The sequence below is a fragment of the Lepisosteus oculatus genome, chromosome 11 (genome assembly GCF_040954835.1).
Source record: "Lepisosteus oculatus isolate fLepOcu1 chromosome 11, fLepOcu1.hap2, whole genome shotgun sequence".
Lineage (NCBI taxonomy): Eukaryota > Metazoa > Chordata > Actinopteri > Semionotiformes > Lepisosteidae > Lepisosteus > Lepisosteus oculatus.
The window spans coordinates 27,996,540-28,024,143 of record NC_090706.1 but is presented as its reverse complement, the minus strand read 5'-3'; the positions used below and the strand labels follow the sequence as shown (position 1 = coordinate 28,024,143).

The following is a 27,604-nucleotide window of genomic DNA, read 5'->3' as shown; positions in this document are numbered from 1 at the left end:
GTCCTGGCCAAATTTCCCATTGGCCTTTACCAATCGTGGCCTCCTAATAATCCCCCTCTATAAATTGGATTCCTCACTCTGTTCTCCTCCCCACCGATAGCTGGTATGTGGTGAGTGTACTGTGTGCATTATGGCTGCTGTTGTAGCATCATCCAGGTGGGGCTGCACACTGGTGGTGGAGGGGAGTCTAGAAAAGTGCTATATCAGTGTAAGGCATTAATTAATATTATCGTGTGCCCTCATAATCTCCTCTGGCCATGTCAGAAGAGATTCAGTTCCTTAATCTGTGTCCAATCTTCCTATATTGTCCAATATTGCTCTTCTTTGAACTCTTAAATCGGTGATGTCATTTTTACAGTGCATCATGAGACTTGAATGTCTACAGTGTTCTCCGTGAAGCAGAACTTGTGCTTGGACTTGACATTGGCTTCATTTCAATTTCAGTTTGAAACAAAAATCCTTAAAAATCCTTGTGGGTCTTACAGGTCACCCACAGATCTAAAAAAAATGAACTGTACAAAAGGTTTGACAAAATCTGTTCATTTTCAACAGTATTAGTGCTGGGAGTTGCGATGAGCTTGTCCTGAGCTTGCTGGATTTTGGAAGCTAAGCAGGGCCGGAATGGTACTGGAATGGGAGACTTCCCAGGAAAACTGTTCTGCTGTTTTAAATTGTGTCAAGGAACTAACAGATCCCTCAGGAATTGAATTCCAAACTAATCTCCCAGTATGGTGACTGGTGGCTCTGTGGTGTAGGAGGATCCCTCAAGTAAATCAGTAATAATTCCACGTATTCAGCCGATGGGTATGTTACAGCCTGGCTGCTGGCTCTGAATGGGTCTTGCGCTTTGCCAGGGTGGCTAACGGATGAAGGAATTTGCCTTCTATATGTGAAGTGTTTTGGTATAAAAAGCACTATGCAAAGGGAAGCAATTATTGAATACTATTGGTTCCGGGATTAACTCTTTTAAAGAAAGAGAATTGTGTTTAGGGAATTGATTTTGTGTCAATGTTTCGCCAAAACAACTTCCATTCAGTAAGTTACTAAATAACTTTCCGCTATTCTTTTATTAGGGAGAAATTAAGCCTATCAATACCTAGGATTACTTTAAAACCTTATTAGGGGGTGTAATAAAAACCACATAAAATCTGTTATTCGGTCTTGTTTTACGCCACCCCTTAATAATGATTTCCTTGAAAAGTGTAAGCTGCCTTTTAACCCGACAGTTTTCAAATTAAGATGGGGTAGGGGGCACGTGATCGGTGAGTTCGCTTTATTTCCTGTTCTCAGACAAAAACGGCTCCTCGAGGCGGATGCTGGAATACGATCGACGGGCGAGCTGTCCAATCAGACCGCTCGTACGTTTCGCCGGTACCCAATCGAGAATCAGAATGAAGCTATAATTTTGATCGACACCACATTCAGCCAATAGGCGGCGTTATTGGGAGGCGGAAAGGCCTTGCAGGAAGGTCAGGCCGGGAGTACAGCTTGTTTTCCTGTAATGGCGGATCGCGGAGAGGCGGACGGCATAGCAAGATTTAACGACAACAGGTGAGGGAATGGCGAATGAACAAATTGGCGTCAAAGGGGTAGATTTATTTCTGAGGGCGACAAAGTTGGGGGATTGTTTGGCTATGAAACAGCATCCATATTTCTCTCTCGAGATGCGTTTTTCTTTCCCACATATGTTGTCTTGAAAGCGGCGATGAGCTTGTTGGCTACACACGTCTCGTCTGCATGACTGAAGAGTACTTTTTTTTGTCTCTTCGAGCAGTTCGGCTAGGTTTTTGTAATCTGTTCGGAGCGAATGCTACTTCTTTGTTGCAGCCGTGTGCCGTCTTTGAAGTCTGCATTTTGTAAAACTCGACGTTTGAGTCCCCAAAGCGAGAAAATACGAATGAATGAATTGGTGGATTTCGCGGAAGGCGAGTGTCTGTGTGTATGTATACACAACTATTAAACAGTGGGGAGGGGGGAGGACGCAGCATGATGGGCAGCCGAGGTTGATTAGCCCGCAGTTAATGTATCAGTCGTAAAATCCTGTAAGTTTATTTAGGCAACTCCGTGGAAAAAAACGAGTGGTCGTACTGTTTGCGTATTGTGTAATATATGCTAGTCAGTTAACTACACATGAACAGCGCAAATGCATCTTTTCCGTTCGTTAATTCAATCGTTACAGTTGAGGGGAAAGCAAGTCTCGCCACCACAATTAAGATATTAAAAAAGTAGTTGTTTTTCTAAATGTAAAATAATTGGTTTATCTTTTAAGCACGTTGTTATTTTTTTGCTCCGCGGCAGCGGAAGGCACGACAGCGCTTTCCGAGTTTGGTTCGCTGGCCACGTCTGCTAGCCAATCACACAAGGTCGTTACAAACACGGTTTCTAGAAAGAAATGAAATGCTAACCTCAGGAGGTTAATCGGGAATCTAGGCCTACACGGTTACAGTCGACAAAACCGACCGTGAACTACAAAACCGGGCCTTTATCCAGCCTCTAGCTTGTAAACTAGGTATCCTACAAGCAAGAGTTGGAAAAGAAACCCGAAAGGATAGGCGTTCCTGTACACTGGAGAGGGGAATGGTGGCTGGTATTTCTCCTTTCTTTTTCCTCTGTTGGGGAAACATACTTCCATCATGGTCTTTAAAGTACACTGAAGCTCTTTTAAAACCAAGAGCAGAAGGCATTTCTTTATGCAAAGAGTTAAAGGAGTGTGGAACACGCTCACCTGCCATGTTGTTGGTCCATACCCTGGATTATTTAAGACATGACCGGATGAGATCCTCCAGTCAGGACATGAGGTACTTGATACAAAAGTAGTTTATTTGCCGTATGTACACATACATTGGAACTGTGCTGATCTCTTGGGACATAAACAGACAACACCACCCAATGTAGACAACGGGAACATCTCCCACAAGGTTGTGGGAGTCTGGAACAAGCTGCCCAGCCATGTTGTTGAAGACGACGCCATGCCGTTTAAAAAAAACTTGAGGCGAGATCCTGGGATCAATTAGAAACTACCAAAGGAGCTAAATGAGCTGATGGGCTTCCGTTGTTTTTAATCACTCTTTTGCCTCAGCCACCCTGTTCCTAAAATACATATACATGGCAAAGTTTGTCAGAACTTCACAGTTTGTGAGTGACTTATTCTATCTTCCTGTTAGTATGAGTACCCTCTGCTTCGGGGTTCACAGTTGTCACGTCTGATTTCAGAGCTCGTTTTAAGGACTTTCATCACCTTCAGTGTCCCACTCTGTCGTCAGTTGTGTTTGTCGACTTAGCTCTTATGATTATTAAAAATGCCTGTGAAGTTGGTTAACTTGGAATTATCTTCCCATGTGAGTGTTAGATGGATTACTGATGGATGGATCTTTTTAATTGCTTCAATTATGTTGGGGTTTAAAAAAAACACTTTTCTATAAATTTAGGCTCAACATTTCTTTTTATATATTTTATATAAGTCTTGGCACAGAGCCCTGTATCCACATTGTTAATGATCATCTTATGGGATGAGCTCTGACCTGACTTACATGAGACCCTCTCCTCTGACACCACTGCATGCCATAAGGGCTCTTGTTTCATTGGCTAATACCAACCCCTGTATACCTCCAGTCATATCCAGTCCAATGCCAGTTCTGCACTGTGACCAGTGATGGGTCAAACATGGGTTCGAACGCGAGATGTCACTTGTGGAACTGATCCTGCACTCGAAGTGACCGGCACTATCATTTGACTCTCAGTTGAATCTCAGTGAAAACTCCTGCCCCAGCAAGCCCAGAACACTTTTTGTTTTTAGAAATTTTGATGCAATAATCTTGTTCTTTTCTTTCCTGAAGTGCATCTGACCTCTTGTCATATGTGAAAGGAACAGTTACTCTGCAGCAGTTCTTGTGAAAACACTTGGAACATGTAGGGATGGGGATGGTAAAGTATGGTAGAGAGAAGTAGCTTCTAGTAGTAGTGTGTACTTAAACATTTCAGACTGCAGTAGCGGTTTTGGAAACCCAGCCTGGTCCAGCTCAGGACAAAGCAGAACAGGACTGGGGCACGCTGGTTCTTAAGGCTTGGGTTCGCAGTGGATTAACAGCTGTTTTGATGAAGTTGCTTAAGACCAAAGAAGGCAGATCTGATGTCTTACTTAATGAATTGTTGAGTAATTCAGATCAGGGGTGGGCTGTCTGGTTAATGTTCCTCGGGTGATCTAAATGAACATTTTAACAAGTTGTTAATTGGAGCGTGATGATGGCTCCTGTTGTGGGATGTCTGTGAGCCTTGATGGCCTTTTCCTCAGTGTAGTAACTCTGGACCGTCTCTCTCCTCCAGCAGGATGGCGCAGCAGCAGACCTTGCGGTTCCGTGGCCCCGCCCCTCCCCCCAACCCCGTGATGCGCGGGCCCCCTCCCCTGATGAGACCCCCGCCGCCGCCCTTCGGCATGATGAGGGGGCCCCCGCCCCCGCCGCGGCCACCTTTCGGGCGCCCGCCCTTCGACCCCAGCATGCCCCCCATACCTCCGCCGGGAGGGATGCCGCCACCCATCGGCCCCCCGCACCTGCAGGTAGGGGGACAGCAGCAGGGGGAGGTTCTGAGCTCCTCTCCCCCCGTGTGGAGACGTGAGGCGTTGTGAACTGGGATCCGTTCAGAGCCACTTGTGAAAGCCCCTCCGTAGTACAGGATCAGGGAGGGGTATTTTGTTTTTCACTGGTGGAAGAAAATGCATCTTTAAAATGAACTTGTTTATTCGTTTCTGGACACATGACTGTAGCCTCAGCAAAAGGAGCCCTATGGTTCATAAGATTAAAGAGTCACCATGCTGTCGCTGAGATAGACTTGAGTAATATGTTTGCCATCCATTGTAGTGGTTTGTTAGTTTTAGTGTTGTTACCTTCCTTTGAGGTTTATAACAGGGAGTGGAAATGTGATCATTAATATTTTGATTGTGGCAGCTGTGGCTTTGGAGTGTGAAGGAATATTTCTGACTAGGATTTTCTCTGGGAACTGGCTTGAGACTTGCGTCAAAGCAGATTGTCATTTAGTTTAAAACTGCTGCTAGTTGCGCTTTACCTAGCCAGAGGCTGAGTAATTAGAAAGTGGTATCACTTTGCTTTATTGCAGGGTCTAATTCAGTCATGTGGGCACTCAGTGCTTCAGTACATCCAGATAAACACAAAAGCTCTAAAATTTAAAGCTGATGTCTATTCATGCTTCTCTAGTTTCTTTGAAATCTGCTTTGTATTGTGCAATTTTTCGGCCACTGATTACTGATTTTGTTTTTCCAGAGACCGCCTTTTATGCCTCCACCCATTGGCAACATGCCCCCCCCTCCAGGAATGATATTTCCCCCTGGAATGCCCCCTGTGCCTACACCTGGCACCCCTACACTGCCCCCAGCTGAGGAGATCTGGGTGGAAAACAAAACCTCTGAGGGAAAGGTAATATGCCGGCATATGCAGCAGAACGAACAGGGAAATTGTGCATTGAACTGTAGTGTTAATGTGCTAAACCCATAATTCATCATCTTATGACACTGTATTTGAAAAAGAAGCAGTGAGCTGTGGCTCTTGTGATCTCCTCATCTATAGCGCTTTATTTGGAAGAGTGGTTTTATTTTGAGACATAGTTTTAAAGAATATGAATTTGGTATGGCCGGTTCCCCCAATCAGAAAGCAAGGTTAAGTGATATGGGGCAAACAAAACGTGCGACAGAGAAAATGGATGCATCCAAAGTTTTAGAAGGTGCAGGATGAAATTTGATGAAGGAAATGAAAAATCGTACAAGGGTGCACAGCATGCACGCGAGAGAATTGTTGAACACCGGGGCGTAAGCGATAAGTATCGAGTTCTTTTGCGCACGCAGATGTCACTGCTGACATCACTGCCGTCCCTCTCCTCCTCCTCCTCCCAGGTGTATTACTACAACGCGCGGACGCGGGAGTCTTCCTGGACGAAGCCGGAGGGGGTGAAGGTCATCCAGCAGTCCGAGCTCAACCCCCTGATGGTGACGCAGGCGGCGGCCGCGGCCGCGGCGGCCGTGTCCTCGGCCAGCCTGCCCCCCGCCAGCAGCGCGGCCGCCCCCGTGTCCACGCAGCCCGCCTCCACCGCGCTGGCCACCAGCACCGCCTGCAGCACCACCTCCTCCCCCGCCGTCTCGCAGCCCGTGGCCGGTGAGGTTCCGCCTCCCTGCGGCTCCAGTGTACCCCGGCTTAGCACGCCGCTTTTCAGCTGCTTTCCTCAAGTCCAGTGTTGAGGAATATTAGAAAGTAATAGCAGTACACATGACGTGTTGATTTAGGCCTGAATCCTAAATTATTAAACATTAAACAGCTGTGTTGCCCGATTTGATGCAGAGTAGAGGGTAACGTACTGTGGTTTTGGCAGGCGAAGTGGCAACGCATCCAGTGTAATTAAGAGCAAGAGAGTAGGTAGCCACATCAGCATGTGGAAGGTGCAGAGGAACAGGTAAATGGTTTATTCCATACTGAAAGGAAATAAAAAGAGACATGATGATGAAGTCTCCACAGCCAAAACACTGGGTCTCTTTTCTTTTCCCTTCACTACAGAATAAACGTTTACCTTTAGGCTTTGAGATAGAGGGGTTCACTTGCACTGTCATTGACACCTGTGCCCAGTCTTAATTCTTTTCTTGTGTGCAAGGGTATTAGAGTGTTGTTTATCTTCCTCTGCATTAGAGTTTATCCAGTTATCTGTCGCTTATTGATTCTGGGACCTCGGGAGTTGTTGGAAAGGTTCCAGTGAATCCTCGTTCACCTTCTGGTTTGTGTGAAGGAGCAGGTTTAGTCTTCAATCCCGAATGTACCTCGCTTTCAGGATCTTGGTCCTCTGTGTTGAGCCTGAATCGGAGGTCGGGTTCCGTTCTGGTGGATCCGTGCAGGGTTTTCTGGTGCTCGTGGTTGGAATGCGGGTCTCTCTGTGTCCCCAGCTTCTGCTGCCCCGGAGATGAGCCCCGCGGTGACGGCCCCCAGCAGCGCGGCGGCGGCGGCTGTCAGCGTTTCCACGGCCACGGTGACGCCGGTGCAGGCCGTGCCGCAGGCCCTGCCCCAGAGCCTCCCGACGGCGCTGCCCCACACAGTGCCGCAGCCCACCGCTGCCATCCCCGCCTTCCCGCCCGTCATGGTGCCTCCGTTCCGAGTGCCCCTGCCTGGCATGCCCATCCCTCTGCCTGGTAGGTCCGTCTGTAGCTCTGCGCTGTCCCCAGTCTCGTGGTCCCTGTCATTCCTGCATCCTGTACCTCTCCCACGCTTAGACGCCACTGTCCTCTTTATGCATTCTGTCCGTCGTTTCATATGATCAGTTTGTCGGCAAACCAGTGTTTTTCTCGCGTTGTTGATACTGCTCACAGTCCTGAACTACTTAAAGGCACTCTCCTGGGTGTACTCAGACTGCCAGTCAGTCAGAAAAGGGCTGTATTTTAAGAGATGCTTCACATTTCTTGTGTTGATTGACAGTTTAGCATCTGGAGTTTAATGGTGTTCCAAAGCTGCAGGAATGTTTCAGGAGCTGTCTTCATTGTGACGTGAAGGTATTCTTTTTTTGCCTCATTCCTCTGACCCCTTAACTCTCATAGTACCAGCATTGTGAGCACCATGATAAATGTGAAAGGGTAAGCAGGGGACTTGGCTTAGCGTTGTCTCCTCCCTTTAAGAGAGAACTAGCACTCAGAGTTAGCATCCTCACTGATCTCTGACTTAATAGCTTTTTGGACAGTGAGGAATTGGCCTTATGTGATGTCCTGTCTGCTTTGGATTCCCTCTGACGCAGAGAGAAACTCTTGTAAGATTTAGGATCACTTTATTGGCCGTATACACGTTCTTGTATCGGGAATTTCTTTTTGCATACCCCAGCTTGCTCTCCTTGAGACACACAGACCCACGGACAGGGAGAGAAGCTGAGGTCAGAGCGCAGGGTCAGCCATTTATAGGGTGCTTATGGAGCAGTTGGGGGTATGAGGGCCTTGCTCAGGCCCAACGGAGTAGGATTTCTCTGCCGGCCGCGGGATACGAACCGGCAACCTTTCAGCCTCAGGCGCAGATCCTTAGTCACAGGGCCACCGCACAGCCCATATTTAACACATGTGGACAGCTGTAGCTCATAATAGGCACAGTAGAGGAAGGATATTGTGCCTTCCCGAAAATCGGAACATATGAAGCATCAGAACATTAAGAACATTAATGGAATTTTCACATCCTTACTACATTCAAGACAAGTTTTAGATACATGCATATGGAAGCTTGTATCCTTCCATTCATCATGTTTTTTGTGAGAGGCACCATACGAAAAGTTCCTGAGTGCACAAGCTGAAGAGCATCCTGAAGATAGGAAATAACTATGCCCAGGAAAGTGCTCTGGAGACATTTCAGAACTCCCACCCTGCCTCTATTACAGCCCTTCCTAGGTTTTGGAGCCCTCAGGCCCACACCTTGCTTTCATCCTGCATTTAGCTTCTGCAGCCGAATGACTCCTATACTTTGCATCTTTGTGAACGTGCTGGAGCTTAGCTGATGACAGTGTGCGCTTCTGGGCAAGAGGTTGGTTCTGCTGTGAGGCCGGTGTGTTGAGGGTCCTTGTGTCTGACACAAGGAGAGCGCGTCATACTTGTTAGAGAATTGTTACCTTGTACACAATGGCCAAGGCAGAGGTGTGTGCTGCCGTAACAATTCTTTAATTGGTGCTTTGTGTTACAGTAACATCTCCTCCACTTTACATCCACACGGTGTCCCTTTTTTTCTTTAAATCGCTATGCTATAAAGTATCACTTTACCATTTTCAACCTGTCAGTGATTACACATCACACTGGACGGAAGAGAAACTCTAGGTAATTATTTTCAATTTTTATCCACCCCCCCACCCCCATTGTGAATTTTATAACACAGCCTAGCCAAGTTTGAATTGAGTTTGACCATAAGAGAAAGGTTATGCTTCTTGTGTTCTGTGCAAATTCATCTCTAGGGTATGATCCTGCAGATTTAGTCATCCTGATGTTCTAGTTGCCCATGTTCCATGTGGGCTGTAAGAGTTTTACTGAATTACCTTAGGTCTTCAAGTAGTACAGGAAGGGAAGGTTTGTATAAGATACCACTAGGAGGCAGGCTGTGACAGTTTCTGAGGGTTGAAGGTGTTCATTTTAGTGAACCAAACTGAAAGAATTTATGCCCTACATTCAGATCGTATTGAGGGTTTGAAGAAATCGTGATTTTGCGAATCATGTATGTCTTTTTCTGCAAAGGCTTAGACTATGAAAGAGGCCAAATTTGTTGTCTTCCCTCTCTGTAATCCAAAGACCTGGAAATTTCAGTGGCATCAAGAATTTGTCAGCAGAACTGTCTTAATGCTAGACCACAGAGATTTTTTCTGTAAAAGAGTTAATGCTGTTAATTTTATTTTAAAATAAGAAACAAGGACTTTTTATTCTTGCGAATGTAAAGGCCTTCTGGTTAGAGGACTGTAAGATTTTACCAGAGATGTTCATAAACTCTGTGTGTGTATAGCAAAGCCACAGTTTGCATGTCTAACCTGTTAGCAAGGTGATGAGATACCCATGTAGGTGTTTTAACCTGTCTTGGCAGCTGACGTATTTCTGTATCCAATATGCTTGCTTGTCCGTTCTTGCAGGTGTAGCAATGATGCAGATAGTCAGCTGCCCCTATATAAAGACAATCGCTCCCAACAAAAACGGTAATTCTTTAAAACATCTCCAGTCAGTATTCTTTGTTAGTTGGCATGTTAGTGAATGTTGTGAACTATGCTTTTTATATTTACATACATAATCACTCACACAATACCCACAGAAGCAGTAGTATTGTCAGAGCATTTTTTTTTTAGTGTTAAGACCCCATATTTAAAATTAAACCACTAACAGTTTGTGTTTTGCCCATCAACAGGTCATCAGGTTGCCCCATTATCAATTTTAAATATTTTCTATGCATTTTTTTTTCAAATACAAGTACTTTAGCAATATTGCACAGGTCTTTCCATTTGAATTTGAAAATGGGTGGTTTAGAGGTCAGAATACAGATTCTTTGTCAGTGGGATGCAGATCAGAAGTTGAATTGTTTTTCATGGTTTAAACCCAGCAAGCCTGCCAGGTTGCTCAGCAGTTTCTTCCGTTTTGGGTTTGACTCATCACAGATGTGCATTTTAATACTTCCAAGACATGGCCCTTGGTCAGCGGACAGACTCATCAGCCTCATCTTGTCGGTCCGCCCTGACTTGTATCGGAAGCTATGCTAAACGTACAGCTTCTGGTGTTGACTCTTAAACTTCTAAAGTTTCTAAAACCTGGAATGGCTCAGATGGGAGTCCTATTGCCGTTTCAGCTCTAGGTGCTGTTCTTCATGAGTTTCCCTTCTCTCTCGTTCAGTGTCGGGGATAGGCAGCACTCTGCTGCGATTGGGAGAGAGATATTCAAATGAGTAGAGAGAAACTGATGGAAACAGGGCTTAGTTCTTGTTTCAAAGCTTTGAGGTAGCAAATGTTAGGTTTTTATCATATTTACAGTATAGTTGCCCCTTTCTTGAAGATAAATTATTTATTTGACAATTCCATGAATGAATTGCCCACTTTAGGCTTCAGGTGTCTTAACCCATCTTTTTTGATACTTTGATACCTGGTTTTCTGATCCAGATGGGAGATGGATCTCCTCTGTTATAGCTAGTCAGGTTGATACTGTTTTGTTATTGTCACATTTGATCAGCTAGCCTACTAGATTTTCTGTATATATCCATCACTCTTATTGTTGCTGTTGTGGTAACTTATGATCCTGATGTCATGTAGGTATTAGCCTTTGTTTTGCTTTGAGATTGTGTTTTCTTTAGATGTAGCTTTAATCATGTGTTGAGTAACATCTCGTTGTGGCATGCTTTAGTGTGGTTACTGTTACTGACATCCTGAAGTTTCTAGCTATTTCTTTGTTACCTGTCCTTCTGAAATGTGAAGAACAATTAAGCTTAGTTATCAACAGAAGAGCATGCGTGTTCACTAGAGCACTTTTCATTAAGAGGGAATGTGACAGTTTAATACCTAAGTGTGAAATGTATAGCTCTAAACAATCTGGCTCCTTATTGGGGGGGAAAAATAAAGCAGATATATATATATATGCTTTCGGTATAATTAGTCTTACATAGAAGAAAGAGATCTCGCTAGTCATTTTTAATATTCAAAACATTTAGCACAAGTTAGCTGGGGTATTATTTTATAAACTTATTTTTGTCAGAAAGCTTGTAACACTTTATGTATCCCAATATTGATGCACAGCAATTGTCCCAAATCTGGGTCTCAACCAGTTCACTCTGCTTATGTATTTGGCTGTCCTATTGAAACAGCCAGCTAACCTGTACAAAAGCATGTGCAAACTACTGTTAGAGTAGAAAAAATCTAATACAACATGCACCGCTAGAAATAAAAACATATAGGACAACATATAATCATCAGATTGGGCCTTTTACTTTAGTACATGAATACATCACAGCAACAGTGTGTGGCACAGTGATTGGATTTTCTTTTTTGTAAATGTAAACCTTGGTCCTGTAGAAGCTGTACTTTCCTGTGTGTTGTTTTGGAGGTGGGGGGGGGGCGGGGTGGGGCTCTGTGAAATGGTTTCGGACTGAGAAATTGTAATGGGAGCCCTTGCGATATTTGACCTTTCCCAGGTGTCCTACCAGGCATGGCTCCTCCCATAGTGCCAATGATGCACCCCCAGGTGGCAATCGCAGCGGCCCCTGCTGCCCTCGCGGGGGCACTGCCCCTTTCGGAGTGGTCAGAGTACAAGACTGCGGACGGCAAGACCTACTACTACAACAACAGGACCCTGGAGTCGACCTGGGATAAGCCCGAGGAGCTGAAAGAGAAAGGTATGGCCCGGCAGCTGGTGTCAGGCGTCCTACACGCACAGCCTATAGAGCCGTGTTCCTCACTCCAGAGGCCCTGGCTGTCTGAGCTCTTAATGATGTATTTGAATCCATTTTTGACTTGATGGAGCTACGTCATCATGGTCTCCAGATCTTCAGTTCTGAATGATATTCAGTTATATACAGAACCTTAAGAATTGAAGCTCTCCAGAACTTATTTGGACTGCTAGTTTTTTTATTTGGTCTATTCTCCTGTAAATATTTAAGGATTTCTGCTATGGTAGTCTGATGTGCACCACGATGTATCAACTAGTCCTTCAGAGGGGATTCTAATCTATTGAACAGCCATAAAAACATTTGTCATCTAATGTCACTTAGTGTTCATGCGAATATGATCTGTTGCTGAAGCTCTGTTAAATGGATTTCTTAGTGCTCATAGTCCTGTACCCATATTGTGTGAATCATCATGTTTCATCAGTGCGTAATACATAGTGGTTTTCTTTCTTCAAGAAAACCTGTTTTTTTTTCCAGTGTTTCCGATGGTAGAAAAAGAAGCAGAGAAGCCCAAAGAGCCCGGGAAACAGGCGCAGGAGGAGGTTGAGCCAATGGACATGGAGGAGGAGGAGCCTAAAGTTGAGCCCCCAAAAGAGATCAAAGAGGTAAGAGCCAATCCTCAATCAGAAATGTCTTTGCACGCTGGTCCTACTCCTGTTCAAGCAGCCATCCTAGGTCATAGTCCTAGCCAGCCCCTCAGTAAGCTAACTGACTTGGTTATGACTGGGGAAAAAGTATGCGTTCAGCTTCCGCAGCAAGACTTTGTAATTATTACAACAGAAAATCTCTATTAATGTATATTTACTATTTAATAGGCTGATACGCAAAATTAATCTAGGAAGCCCCTGCAGGTTAAAAGCGGGTTGTTTTTTCACAGCGCAAAAGTATTTCCCCATAAAAGTGGCAGATAGAATTCTGAGTTCCCAAAGCTTGTTTAACCCATAATGCATCGGAAATCTTATATAATAAAAACATTTGATGATATTTCATTTTTATATTGTTGATGGTGCAGGTGTAGATTGTTTGATGATGTTGAAGGAAAAACTGCCTTCTATCAGACAAGCCGGCTGGAGCAAATGGCCTCCTTTTATTTGTAGCTTTCTATATTCCTTAGCTGAGGGTACTTTTCCTCTTGTTTGAAATAAAATGCAGCTTTTTATAGGAAGTGTAGTGTCCTAGGCTCATGTCACTGCATGTTTGCAGGGGGCACTCAGAAACAGACATTTGTCACCACCAATCCCACCAGCATGTACAATTAGCAGACAAATGGGTTTGCTTTGATATTTCTAATGGCTGCCCTGCTAATGTACAGTCTTACATTTAATATTATATCCATAGCTTTATTTATATTGTTTTAGTTTAATTTTGTACTGTTATTATGGAGAGTGACGTCCGTAATTCCTGTACATTGCACAGAAGTGCTGGAGATGACTAGAAATAGTAGAACTGACTAAGTTAATCTGAAGTAAATTTAAAACGATAAATTGTTTTTTTTATCCCTCGTCACCTAGTTTCAGCTGCAGCACTGGAGAGGTCTAATGTGTGTAAATTGTTAAGGATTCTGATTTGTTTCAAACTGAGGGACATTATTGAGTCCATCTGGAAGACATGGTGCTTCTCAGAAAGTTGGGAATTGGGGCATGTGGTGAACAGGGCATGTTTCGACTCCACCATGCCAGCAAGGGCATGTGGGGCTGCCCTCCTCACCTTTGTGACACTGTGTCCTTCAGGAGCCGAAGGAGGAGGAGATGACGGAGGAGGAGAAAGCAGCTCAGAAAGCGAAGCCTGTGGCCACGTCCCCCATCCCAGGAACACCCTGGTAGGCCTTTCTGAGGAAGACTCATCCTGTCTGGGCATGCACGCCCTCTGGCCCTAGTCAGACACCTCTTTCAGGAGGGCTAGGGCTTGGCCTTTGTTCATCTTCCCTTACATGCTCTTTTTTTAGAGGTGATTTAACGTTTTAACCCAACCTTGAAAGCCTGGCTTGATTTAGTCCAAAATGACCATAACTTAGTATGTGTTTTTAGAAATACCGTTAATTTTGATTTGCAACCATTGAAATTCTCATATCAATTACTTACTGACTAATAGACTAGTGTGTGTGGCTGCTGTATAATCTTCGATAGATGGGAAAATAGAAGGTATGTGAACTATACTATCTTTAGGTCTGAGTTTTCAATAATCCAGCTTCTGAACATGCCAGTAAAACAATAAATGAAGCCAGTGATTCAGTATGTAGCAAGTCTTGTGTTTCTTAGGCTTCCGTTTCATACTGCTATCTTACATTATAGGCTGTTCCTTTTGTTTCCATGTGCTCACTGAGAAATGTCTTTGAAATTTCCAACTCCTGCTTTGTGTGCTTGCAGGTGTGTGGTGTGGACTGGGGATGACAGGGTGTTCTTTTACAACCCCACCACTCGCCTTTCCATGTGGGACCGGCCCGAGGAGCTGGTGGGCCGAGCCGATGTAGACAAGATCATCCAGGAGCCGCCGCACAAGAAGGGCCTGGATGAGAGCCGGAAAATGGGTGAGATTGTCGTATCCACAAAGGGTTTAGCAACCCATGAGCTGTTCTGATGCATCAGGTTTGTCAGTGCTACACCGCAGCTTTAGGAGAATGAACTGGGAAAAACTGATGAAATCCTTTATTATGCCATTTTGTGTTATGTTGGGTTTTTTTTTTGTACAGCATGCAGGTTTGATGACTTAATCACTCATGAAAATGCTTTTATTTTTTTTATTTTTGTGTTCCAAGTCAAGTTGTTCCTCTGACATGACTGCCTTGTCATCCCAGGTCCTTCAGTGCCGCCTGTTGTCTGTGAATAAAGCTAAACTTGACTTGTTAAATTCACTGCAGGGCTTAGTAAGGAGGAGCTGGAATCTGCAGCAGAGGAAGCGATGGATGATGAACCTGTAAAGGCAAAGAAGAGGAAGTAAGTATACCAGGCAGTGGGAGAGTTATATTTCCTAAATGAATTAAATCTAGTGTCTTCACCCAAGACACATCTTTGTGTGGAACCTGCCAAGCACAAAGTTCAAGACCCGCCTTGTTTCTTGGGATTTTTTTAACCCTAAAACATTTTTGTTAAGGTGCATGTCAAAATATTCTTGTTGCATGAATCGTAAAGTGAGTAACATGAAATATTTGGCGGTTCTGCACCTCAAAGAAACAGCCATTTTAGAATTCATTGTCCTAAGATGAAAACCTGTTCCTGGTAGTTCAGTGTTTTAGTGCGCTGACGGGTTGAAAAGATGCAGCTGAACAGGAAGCATACCTACTGCAAAACAAGATCTGATTGATCGACTGGTCTGTGCCTATTTTGATCACTTTGGTGTCAAGCCTTGGATGGTTAAGCGAGTTCGAATTGATCGGTCTTTGACATCCCACTCAAGGGGACCATGTGTTCTTTAAGTCCCTAATGTTTAGGTCTCCCAAGCTGTTACAGTTTCCAGTGCCTTTTGAGCCTACAAGCCAGCACATTTTTCTTCCCCAAACAGTGTTCTTGCTGCACGGGTGATATTTTACAGGTAACGCCTATAGATCTGATCTGACCAGCCTGGGCCTCTAAGGTAATGCCTGCTCTTGTGTGAAGAAATTCTTTGCTTGATTTGGGTGCCAAAGGAGTAATATTACTGAGGCTTGTTCTTGGTCATAAGTGATGAGTTACCGTGGCCGTTCAAGGGGAATAGTTTTACTCAACATACTGGTGTTGTGTTTACAGTTTCTGGTGCCAGTTTGTTTCACCCAAAACCTGATGACTGATTTGTCGAAAACCAGATATTGCTTTTGGATTAAATTCCCGGCCTCTGGTAATTTTTCAAAATCGAGTGTCATTTCTACAGTACCCCCCGTCCTGTGAAAACTTCAGTTTGGTTTTAACTCTCGCAAGTGTTCCACATTTGCAAGGACAGTAGCCATACAGCCCCCTCACTCCAGACCCAGACCCACCCCAGCTGCCCTGCACCCCCCCGGCTGACGGGTGTACCTGTCGTTGCAGGAAGGATGAAGTGAAAGAGGCGGACACAGAGAAAGAGGCAGCTATGGAGGCAGAGATCAAAGCCGCCCGAGAGCGGGCCATTGTGCCCCTGGAAGCCCGCATGAAACAATTCAAGGACATGCTGCTGGAGAGAGGGGTAAAATACTTCAATCCAACCGCAATTGTGTAACCAGCTCTGTAATGTTAGAAAAACATAAATCTAAATGGAAGCCAATGAAGGTACAATCTTCAGTTAATATTCATAACCTTTTTTGGTATTGATTTTATTTTACCTTGTTTTTTTTTCTTCCCCACTTAATCTGGGTTTCTTTCATTCTGTTTCTTTTATAAGTGAAAAGAGAATTTAGTTTTTTTGGAATTTGGAAAGTAGATTTGTGACATTCTGTTACTACCCAATGCCTATGTCTTTTCTCGAGAGTATTGATTTACTGGTAGTTCTACCATTGGATGATTTTGATCCTTTTTTAGCAGGGTTTTGGCGAGCCTTTCCCACTTTATTATATCAAGGCTCAGCATTGGGCCTGACTATCATTGCTCAGCTAATAGGTGGCTGTGCTTGAATTCAGAATCAATGTTGGGCAAGGGTATCTATTAAACTTATTTTTTTTTCACAGCCTCCATGGTTTTTTAAGTATTATGTAATGGGATTTTCTTCTGCTCCATGGTGTTTACAAAATTCTAGTCACTTTTGGCTTATCACAACAATAACATGCCAGTTTCCCTTTGTGGTTTGCTCATTCTTTATTTTCGGTGTTTTGTTTCTCTTATTTACGTTATAATGTCTTCTGTCATGTCATCTCATTGCAAAGCAGGTCACATCAATAGGCTTTTTGAGGCCTTAACCCAAAACTCAAAGTTGATAGTGTTTTTTGCCAGCCCCTTTTCATTACCCTTTTTGTACCCAGTTTGCATATTTAATAATGCCAGATGGGGAGTCCTCAAAAGTCTGCAGTCCTCAAAGAAAAAGTGCAAACGGATTGTTAGATGTTTCTTGTGTATTGTAACAATGAAGAACAGGGCCAGCACTTGTTTCGGCTTTGTTTTCCTCTATTGGATGTGATGTATTGTAGCAGTTGTGCTGATGTGACATTTGATTTCAGGTTGTTAATACCCAGTTAAAAAAACAGCCTGGCTGAAAGGTTGCTACTTTTCTTTTCCCCTAAAAGAAGAGATAAAAAGACATTTTTAGATATCAAAAGACCAAACATCAAGGCCTGGCCTCTGGCTGACTATTTTTTTAACATTATTTTTTTTAAATGGCACACTGCAGTAGGTATTTTAATGAGTAATTGGAGAGAAAGCCTTTGGCTTAATTACATAGCGCCAGTCTGCGCCAATTAGTGTGATAAAGCTCAACCACACTCCCCACTGCTAGTCATTTATTAGAGATGATAACTTCAGTGATGAAACGCACATGCCCGCCTTCTTCTCTTAGGGCTCTGCATGCTGCAAGTACAAGTAGGTTACCTGCTGCAAAGAGTGGCTGTTATAATTACCTAATTAATCTTTGTTTTATAGACCTATTTTTCTGTTGTCCCCCTACTTGCTTCAGGTTTCAGCCTTCTCAACATGGGAAAAGGAGCTTCATAAGATTGTTTTTGATCCCCGATATCTACTACTCAATCCTAAGGAAAGGAAGCAGGTAAAAGAAGCTGACCAAGATTTGTCTTCTTGCAAACATTTCACTTTCTGTGTACAGCAGGGCTCACATGAAACTTAAATCCCAAGTCTCTAGAGTACCAGTGCCCTGTATTCTTTATACAAATGGCATCCCTTTAAACTTACAATTGGCAGATTGTTTCCCAGATAAAAACCCGAAATGCACCAAATTTAATTGAAAAAAGGCAAGATATTTTCGACTTAAATCGCGCATCCTGTTTTGATTCAGCACTCCCTAAAGAATACTTTACGGGTGACGCAATGCCGAATACTGATCCCAGAGCATGTTTCAGTCCTGCAGTTTACAGCCGATTTGTCTGTTTAGTTGCATGTTATTTAAGCCATTGTTGAACAAAACCTCCCAACCGGAATTCTTTTCAACAAGTTTGCAATTTCCATATTTGGTATTGAAATATTTTAACAAATGCTTAATGATTGGGAAAACATTCTGCATCCAGAATGTATGAGAACATTTTGCTAAAATGTATTCTAGTTCCAGGTTATTGGGATCTAGTGAAGGCGCAGTGAATGCTGATTGCCTTTAAAAGGGAGGTATGTCTTTCTTAAACGCCAAAAACTACCTATGATGTGCCAACTAATACAGCATCAAGGCATTTAGTGTAATAAGGTATCATTCACAGAGTAAGAGTAAAGAGTAAAGCTTGGCTGCACTGAAGCCAAAGTGGCACCAAATGTCCTGTTTTGTCCAACCCTTGAATTCTTTTGGTGGAGTTTGTCTTGTAATTTCATTACATATTTTGGAGCTGAGGCGGCAGTGTGCTAGGTTGCTATACTTTGCTGGAAATGCCAAATAAAAATGTCCAGGAAAAGCAAAGGGGTGATGATAAAGTGACTTATGGAAGCACTCATCTCTGCTAGCTGGAGTTGTGGGTGTCTGGAGCACACTCCCCAGCCACGCTGTTAGAGTGGATTACTTTGGATCCGTCGGGAGACGGCCTGGGGAGATCCTTGGATCGTTAAGATGCCAGCATGAGCAAGGTGGGCCAAATGGCCTCCATTCATTTGTGACCTCTGCTATCTTCTAATGCCGACAAGATTAAATCCGGACCCCTTGACGGAATCGGCTGCCCTCTTGTGGGTCTTCCTCCCTTGCAGGTTTTCGACCAGTATGTGAAGACCAGGGCGGAGGAGGAGAGGAAGGAGAAGAAGAATAAAATCATGCAGGCCAAGGAGGAGTTCAGACGGATGATGGAGGAAGCCAAACTGAACCCCCGGTGAGCAGAGTTAGGGGTGTGCAGGATTTTCCGAGGGCTGCATTAAATAAGAGCAGGCACCGGAAAGCCTTGTACAGGGCAAATGTGGCCCATTATCAGAGACCTGAGGGAGAGGTTTAGGAATTGATGCAGATCCCAGTGTTATTAGGAGTTATTTTAATAGAGAAAGTTAGCAGCATTTGAAGCTAAATAAGACGTTCTGCGGTGTGTCAAAAACAATACAAAATATGTTCACTCTTAAGATGGAACCTAGCAGTAGCTTTTATAATGAGCATTCTCCTAACCCTGTAGGACGACCTTCAGTGAGTTTGCGACGAAGCATGCAAAGGAGTCGCGGTTTAAAGCCATCGAGAAGATGAAGGACCGAGAGGCCATATTCATAGAGTTCATGACCGCTCTCAGAAAGAAGGAGAAGGAGGACTCCAAAACGCGGGGAGAGAAGGTAAGCCCAGAGATCGCTCGGTTGTGCCCGTGGGTTAACGAGCGAGAACAGCAGACTGGGAGAAGGTACCATACAGCATAGGACTGCTGGATGTGTCACCCTGGCATGGAGCCTGAGTGCTGTTTCTCCACACAGGAGCACCATATTTGGATCCGATTTTAATCAGTTGGATTGAGAATTGTCAAATAGAAAACGGTAGAAATAAAGGAACACTACATTTAGATAAAAGAGTACAGATAGTGTGGTGGCTTCATTAGTGGAGTACCACAAGGATCTGTACCAAGACCAGTTCTCTTCCTAATTTATATGAATGATCTCGATTCTGATACAGCTAATATGCTGCTCCAATTGGCAGATTAGAAATTTGGCAAATGTTAATAAACACACCAAATGCAAAAATACTGAGCTAAAATTCAAGACTACACCAATACCTGGCTAATGGCATTTACTGTAGACAAGTGCAGGGTTTTGCATACTGTAAAAAACAAAAGAGAGAACCTGAAATAAGGTTACTTATGAAAGAATCTGGATGTTGAACACATTTACATCTAGATGAAGTGGGAAAAGCTATAAAAGGGCAAACAAATTTAGGATATATAGTTAATTTATTTTTTTAACAAAGATGCTAAATTTTATAAGGCACTAGTAAGGCCTCATTTAGAATATAATGTACAAGTATGCTAACCATATTATAGAGAATTCATACGACTTATTTTGAATCAGTCCAATGAAGAGTAACCAGATACTTTTAGGAGTTTAAGGTAATGTCCTACAGTGACAGGATAGGGGAACTGATACAAGTATTAAAAATCCTTAAGGGTATTGGGAGACTACCCAGAAGACGTCTTCACAATGTACGGTGAAACATTAACCAGACGTCGCAGGTGGCAACTGTAGAAGTGCATTTAAAACTCAGAACAGGAGGCACGTTTTTCCTAAAGGATTGTGAGAATGTGGAATTACCTATCCGGCCCTGTGGTTGAAACCAGTCATCTAGGTTTTTCCAATAAAGGACTGGATGAGATCGTCAGATCAGTTAACTACTGACTATCAAACGAGTCTGATGGGCTGAATAGCCTCCTCTCATTTGTAATTGTTCTTATAAATATTTTCCTTGGGAGTGGAAGGCAGCCATGTCTGTTTCACTGCGAAGAGATGGGTCTAGCTCATGTACCTATTGCTAGTCCTATTGCTTAGAAGGGCCCAGATAGGAAGAATCCCGTTCTTTGGCTGATGGGTGTTATTAAGTAAGGGGTGATTTTTCTAAAGAGTGACTGGCAGTAATAATTCCACTGCTGGTACTATACCTTGGTGTCCTTGGTAGTATATCTTGGTGTACTTGTTTCTCCAGATCGTTCGGTTCTCTTTTGAGAAAAAACATTTTGCTCTTGATGCCTGTTCAAGGTACCTGTAGCAATTAGTACTTGAAATGTATTGGATGCATTTATATTTGTTGTTGTACGTAAGTACCACGCGGAGTACTATGTGTATATATTGCACAGTTTGATTTTTTTCTCTTGCATTTAATCACTTTTATGCCTTTTAAGGTCAGAAGATCTTAAAAGTTGCTCAAGTTGCAATACTGATATTTTGAAACTAATTTGTGGTCACCTCCCATTTAAAAAAATAACCGTTCCTACACATCTCTATGCCTCACTCTGCAAATGAGCTTTTATCTAGGTTTAAAGCCTTGCACTTAAGCAGGCATATTAATCGTGAGGGTAAACAGTTCAGATGTAAAAAAAAAAGACTGCTTCTCAGAATGAAAGGTCACATGTTAAAGATTAATGAGTCTGAAATGTCGCCTGAAGAGGAATGGCAAGGGTGACCTGGCAGGGGGGAGCAGGTGGGGGGCAGAGTGGGGAGGCTGGGGGTCAGCGGAGGAGTTCATTACCAGACACAGAGTTGTTCAGCCTGGATCCCAGCCCTGCACACCACAGACATGCTGCGGTCTGCGTTCCACAAGTCTCGCAGCCACAATTAATCACCGTCTCCCGTTCCGACACTGAAATTGTTGATGTATAAATACACTGAAGGGGCCGTACACAGCTCTGGACACGCTTAACCAGTCTCCAGCATTTCCGCCTCTGGTTTATTCCTGAGGATTTGTACCTTGTCTTCCGATTTCTCTGGCATGATTAAATCAGATCAGTCCTGTTATGCTAACTTAATTCATATTATGTTAACATCGCAAATGTTATAGATGCATTAAGTTTTTCCAAGGTATACAGCCCTCTCAGTTCTCAAGTGCCCTTTTTTTCCCTCTTAAGTCATCCCTGCTGTGTGACCTGTGGGTGCTGAGTTTAGGTTCCAGTTAAAGGTGAGATGTTGGAGACTCCTGCATGGCTCGACCAGTAAAGGTGCTCCTTGAGAGCTGTAGCGTAATCTTGCTGGTTCGAACCTAGGTCACGTTGCTGGCCAGCTGCGACTAGGCTTTCCCCAGACAGCGAACCAACTGGCAGAGCTCCACCAGGGCAGGCAAGCTCTTGTGACTTGCCAGGAAACTTGCAAGCCTGTATTGATGTTTCAAGACGCGCCGCTCCTTGAATTGGAGATAGCACTCTGGTGCGGCAGTGTGGAGCTTGCATTGCTCCAAAGGATGACTGGTTCTTGCAGATGGGCTTGTCTGTAGGTCTAATCTTGACCTGTGCAGTGCAGGAGCTGTAGCTTTTAAGGCTGAGATTTAAACAACTGAGAGTTCCAAAATGGTTGGGTGTTAAGTCAGATATTCTTTTACTATTCTCATCTATATGCACCATTTAAGACACAAGTACATCTGGTCAGATGTTTTCACGGAAAAGCTTATTTTCCTCCTTCTCATTGCCTGTGTGCCATCCTCTATTGTCTCCATGCATAAAGGTGAAGCATGATTTCTACGAGCTGCTGTCAGACCACCACATTGATGGTCAGCTGCGCTGGAGCAAAGTGAAAGACAAACTGGAGAGCGATCATCGTTACAAGGCAGTGGAGAGCTCGGCTATGAGGGAAGAGTTATTCAAGCAGTACGTGGAGAAACAGGCTAAGGTTGGCATTTCTCATTTTAATATGCTTTTCATCTTGAAATTGACATTGTCTCCCCCCTCACTTGGCTGTGACATTGTTCAAATTTTGAAACCATCAGACATAGCACTGAAGATGCTACTTTAAAGAGCATCTTTGTGCTGTTACATTTGTCAGCTTCTGTATGACAGAAGCATTATTAGAGATGTAATTTTATTGTTGGTGTGTGATCACCTCTTTACAGTGGCTGGAGAGGTGGAATGGGGTGCGAGCTCATCTCGTCTGGTCTATACATACTGCTTGTGGGTTCTGTGAGCTTGTGGAGGTCGGGAGGAGGTGGGTAATATTTTTCCATATGGTTCATTTTTCGGTGGCTTTTTTTTGTCTTGCGGCTCAGAATTTAGACTCGGACAAAGAGAAGGAGCTGGAACGGCAGGCTCGGATCGAGGCTAGCCTTCGGGAGAGGGAGAGGGAAGTGCAGAAAGCGCGCTCCGAACAGACCAAGGAAATTGACCGGGAGAGAGAGCAGCACAAGAGAGAGGAGGCCATCCAGCACTTCAAGGCTCTGTTGTCCGATATGGTGAGGACTGCTTTACCTGGGTTCAGCTCAAGAATTGGCCATTATTTACCATAGTAAATCTTCATGGTAAATTTATACCTTCACCAGTTACAGGCATCCACTTCTCTTTGAGGAAGGAAGTCTATTCCGACTTCCCTTTTGTTTGTTTTTTTGTACTCCTTAGAATGGGATATTTGGATCATGTTTCACCACCGTAATGAACAATCCCCCCGACACAAGCAAACATTCTTGTTAACTTTCCTGGATTTTACCTGCACACCTTTTTGGATATATGCAAGCATTTACTTTATTTCCCCATGTTGTCTTGATAAGGACTAAAATCATCTACATAAACATCCAAATCGCTCTCACGGATACCTTCCAGCAGCAGAGAATCACCCGTGCTAAATGTATTATACATACAGTGCATATTGCCGTGGGTGACTTCTGACAATGCCAAATTTTATTTACTCTTTTTCTCTTATTCTTTTGCTTCCAGGGTAGAATATAATCATTATCAGCTCTTGCACACCACACCTCTTTGTTGGAGAGGTCACTGATCATTACGGCGCAGTGATGGATGTTCCAAACTGTGGCTCATTATAATTGAATCGTTATCCTTTCAATCGAGAACCAGTGACTTCAGTCGGGCTCCCCAGTTTTTTTATTGCTGTAGAATTGAGTATCAAACTGCCATGTTTTCCCCCCTATTTATTTATAACTCCTCACTGACATTCAGATTCCTCTGATTTGCAGAAGCTTTGAAATATTTGCATCATTATCTGACGGCAGGGGCGAAGGAGACTGGCCATTAGCAGCCCTCTAGCTGGGCTGTTGCTGCTGGTTCTAGCCCTCTAGGAGGGTCTGCCTAGAGGGAAATCTGAATTCCCCCTTCCCCCCTGAGCCCCCGACACTCAGAGTTGTAGTTTCCTATGGTCCGAAATAATATTTTAAAGTTAAGAGGACAGGATCTCGTCTGTCTCATCTATGCAGTTTCTATTCTGGGAGAGAAATTCGTCCAGAGTGCGTGTGCCTGGGCTTTGATGGAGCCTGTTATCCTCTTACAGGTGCGCTCCTCAGACGTTTCTTGGTCAGACACCCGGCGGACACTACGAAAGGACCATCGCTGGGAGTCGGCATCCCTGCTGGAGCGGGACGAGAAGGAGAAGCTCTTCAACGAGCACATCGAGTCGCTCACCAAGAAGAAGAAGGAGCACTTCAGGCAGCTGCTGGACGAAACCACGTCGGTAAGGCAGAGCGCAAGACTCCCTTAACACATTTGTGACCACACTATAGTCTCGGCACTGTCCTTCATTCTTTTCCAAAAATTACATTTTTCATTTACAACGGGTCATGAAGGAAGCAGAGCATGTAGAATTGACAAGATCCCATTCTTGTGTTTGATTAAGAATTCATTTTAAGGCTATTTTATGCTCACATCGCGCATGATGTCCACGTGAGTTGGGGTCAGTGAGGTTAGAACGTGGCAGGAAAGGGCCAAGCACATCATGATTGACTTAAGTTTTGTTGCTTCAAAAAATTTGAAACGTATCCTCTTTTTTTTCTCTCCTCAGATAACGCTAACAACAACGTGGAAAGAAGTGAAAAAGATTATTAAGGAAGACCCTCGCTGTATCAAGTTTTCGAGTAGCGACCGGGTAAGGCCAACGAGAGCTCTGCCACTAGCCCCTGGCTTTGTCATCTGTGATGTGGGCATCGCATTGCTTGCAGTACTTGGCGTCACAGCTAGTCGCACATTTTCCCTTGTAAGGCGTCATGGTGTCGAAACAAACCCTAATGTGCTGAATTCTTTCATATTTCAGAAAAAACAGAGGGAGTTTGAAGACTACATCAAAGACAAATACATCACAGCCAAAGCAGACTTCAGAACGCTTCTGAAAGAAACAAAGTTCATCACATACAGGTGGGTGACGTTTCTGGTGTGCAGAGCAAAGTGTGTTGTAGTCCAGCCAAGCTTAACCATTTGGGCATATAGTTCTTGATCAGGGGTGGGAGTGCAAAGACCCTAACACCTGCAGTACATCTCCGTTTCCTCACATGGGAATATTAACAAAGATAATGTGAATCCTCTTAAAACTTTGGCTTCTGCTTTTACTGTTTTTTTTACTGCAAAAAGTCTCGTTCTGATCTCGCAGCTGTAGCGTCTTGTTAATTGGGGCCCCTCATTTTAATCTCGGACGGAGCAGCACTTACACTTACGTTTCCTGCTGACTGCTGCCAAGTGTGTTTCACTTCGACGGCTTATCGCACCCTGTGAAAGTGTCGGTCTAAGTTGAAAGGGTTTTTTTTGTTTGTTTTTGTCGTCTCTCGTCTTGTTGTCCTCCCCGACGTGCCGGAAAACGCCCAGATCCCGGAAATTGATACAGGAGTCAGACCAGCACCTGAAAGACGTTGAAAAGATCCTGCAGAACGATAAGCGGTACCTGGTGCTGGACTGCGTGCCCGAGGAGCGCCGCAAGCTCATCATGGCGTACATCGAGGACCTGGACCGCCGGGGCCCCCCCCCTCCCCCCACGGCGTCTGAGCCCACGCGCCGCTCCACCAAGTAATGGCGCGCGCCAGTCTGGCCGGCCGGCCCCTGCCGCCCTCCACCTCGGCGCGCGCTATGCATGAGCCATCCAGAAGACGTGTAAACGCACAGTATTAACTGTATGTTGTGTCACACCATGGAATATCCCCGTATTTATAGAAACCAAATGTGATCATTGTCAATACGGTAGCGCTCGGGAACGCAAGCTGTTTCGGATTAATTATTCCAGGTAGCGATGAAAACCAGGTTATTTCAGAAGGGATTGCCCACAAGCATATATATATAGAAGTGAATATATATTGCTGTTACAACATCTGTGGTTCTGCAACCTGTAAAAAGAATTTGATAATGGGTATGTATATATCTATATATATATTCAGTCGTTCATGTGACAGATGGCTGTGCAGGTGGCGGCCTTTTGAAAGAGTCGTCATTGTACCAATACAGTTTGAATGTTTAAATGTTTCTACGGTCATAATGTTTAATTTGGACTTGTTGCTATGTTTCTGTACAAGTTTACTGGAATAAAGGCAACCTCCCACTGTTTTTTTTTTTATAACCAGGCTCCCGCTGCTTTTGTTGTGCTTGTGTTTTTCTGAATGGGATGTAGCGCAGCTGCAGAGAACACCACTGACGGTCCTAGATGCAACCTGTCTCGCGCTCTTGTGAAGCAGGAGAAGACTGTTCGGATGCTTGGTAGTGAGCATGTGTTGTAGTTATTTGTGTATTGACATGACTGCAGCTTTTTTGGCATATAGGAACACGCATGGAGGAAGGTGAGTAATAAAGCATTGGCGTTAGTTTTGTGTGCATGTTTGCATGCATTTTCTGTGTATAATGTGCATATGTACAGTGCCGGACAGAATCATGAAAACAAGGAAAGGTGGGTATATGTTGCAAAATACACATAGTAATTTTTGTTTTGTGTTAACTTGCATTATTGTTACCAGTATTAATATTGCAACATCCATCAGCAGTTGTCTGCCATCCCAGCAGGCCGTCCCACACACCCTCATGGTACTGTAGGGTTTTGAGCATGTGGTGAATACTATGGTCTTGGGGGCTTAAATCTCACATGATGAGGGTATAAAAACCAAGGTCCTAGCTGATGAAGGCAACGTCTGTCGCCCACTGACCGCTGCGTCAGCGGTTGTGGTTTTCCATGCTCTTCCCCTTGACCCTGACCCTAAACGCCAGCCGTTCTTGTCTTTTACTTTCCCGTTCCAACCACTCCTCCTTCATACCTGTTGAGGGTTCCACAACCTTTCGTTTCAGAATTGAGTTAACCTGTACTTGCTACATTTCACCTGGGAGGATTTAGGAGTAGAAGGTATTTATCCCCTGACATCGGGGGTTATCGCCAGACAAATCACATCACAACTATTTAAACCCTTCTTTGACACAGCGCACCAGGTATTCCTTAAAGGCACACAGAACAGTTTTGCATTTACTTTTCACTCTACACCTCTGATCTTGAAAAGCGGTTTACAGGCAGTGATGTGACAATGTCGAGGGCAGAGGGATTGAAACCTTCAGAAAAAGACAGTTTGTGTTGACTTGTAGCAGCTGTTGGCGGTAACTTACAATGAGGTACAGGAAGATGGATGAGCAGCGAAAGACTGGAGACAAAAGGCTATTGTGGTGATTTGCACAAATGTGAAAAAAAGTAATACAACCCCACTCTGCAGGAGCATCTCAGCAGTCAATGTACAGAACAGCATAGGGAATCTATAGCCCGATGTTCTCTGTCAGGCCTCTAAAAGAAAGGCTGAGGTTGGAATATTTCTGGGCTGTTGATACTCAAGTAGCTGGAGAGGTGCTCCACCACAGATTACGTCATCCAGAATACCACCACTCCATAAGTTAGGTCGCTGTTCTGTGCCATACAAAGTGTGGCTGGCGCCTGTAATAGGTATGAATTTAATAGAGCTGTAGTTCAACCAACGGTAAGTAACTGACAAAGACCTCAGGGAGCCCACTTTTAGATAGTCTGGACAGTGACTTTGACGTTTCAGGCGTTTTGCTGTAGGCAAAGGTGTGGTAGATGTTGGTATCGCTCCAGTCTAGGTCTAACTCCAACCACCATTCAGGGTAATGCAGTCGTCATTTTTAAATGTAGTATTTAAAAGTTTATAACTTGTATTAAAGGGGTTTAAAATCGTTCAGAATTTGTACTCTCTATGTGTAGGATGGGTTTTTTGGAACCGATATGTCCTCTCGCCTGCTTCTCTCATTTACATTTTTG

General features: G+C 44.0%; 1 protein-coding gene across 4 annotated transcripts; it reads left to right on the top strand.

Moving 5' to 3' along the window:
• The first annotated feature begins 1,454 nt into the window (after window positions 1-1,454).
• Window positions 1,455-25,918, top strand: LOC102696449 (transcription elongation regulator 1). 4 transcript variants are annotated; one of them, XM_069195973.1, is made up of 21 exons: window positions 1,455-1,551; window positions 4,324-4,555; window positions 5,277-5,429; window positions 5,903-6,161; window positions 6,938-7,180; window positions 9,628-9,690; window positions 11,664-11,864; window positions 12,393-12,520; window positions 13,646-13,734; window positions 14,282-14,442; window positions 14,773-14,848; window positions 15,914-16,049; window positions 17,466-17,555; window positions 18,689-18,807; window positions 19,099-19,249; window positions 22,109-22,273; window positions 22,647-22,829; window positions 23,876-24,055; window positions 24,383-24,466; window positions 24,632-24,732; window positions 25,177-25,918. In XM_069195973.1, exons 1-21 carry the CDS (start codon window positions 1,502-1,504, stop codon window positions 25,376-25,378), a joined length of 3,066 nt encoding a protein of 1,021 aa, XP_069052074.1. In that variant the 5' UTR covers window positions 1,455-1,501; the 3' UTR covers window positions 25,379-25,918. The 4 variants fall into 4 exon arrangements, with proteins under 4 accessions (XP_069052074.1, XP_069052072.1, XP_069052075.1 ...); XM_069195971.1 differs by having other exon boundaries at window positions 12,372-12,520; XM_069195972.1 differs by having other exon boundaries at window positions 1,458-1,551; window positions 4,327-4,555; window positions 12,372-12,520.
• Window positions 25,919-27,604: the final 1,686 nt, after the last annotated feature.

Coding starts and splice junctions, on each gene's coding strand:
- LOC102696449 (XM_069195971.1), top strand. CDS start 1,502: ATGGCGGATCGCGGAGAGGCGGACGGCATAGCAAGATTTAACGACAAC. Junction 14,849..15,913: donor GTAAAGGCAAAGAAGAGGAA/GTAAGTATACCA, acceptor CTGTCGTTGCAG/GAAGGATGAAGTGAAAGAGG. Junction 22,830..23,875: donor AGGCTCTGTTGTCCGATATG/GTGAGGACTGCT, acceptor ATCCTCTTACAG/GTGCGCTCCTCAGACGTTTC.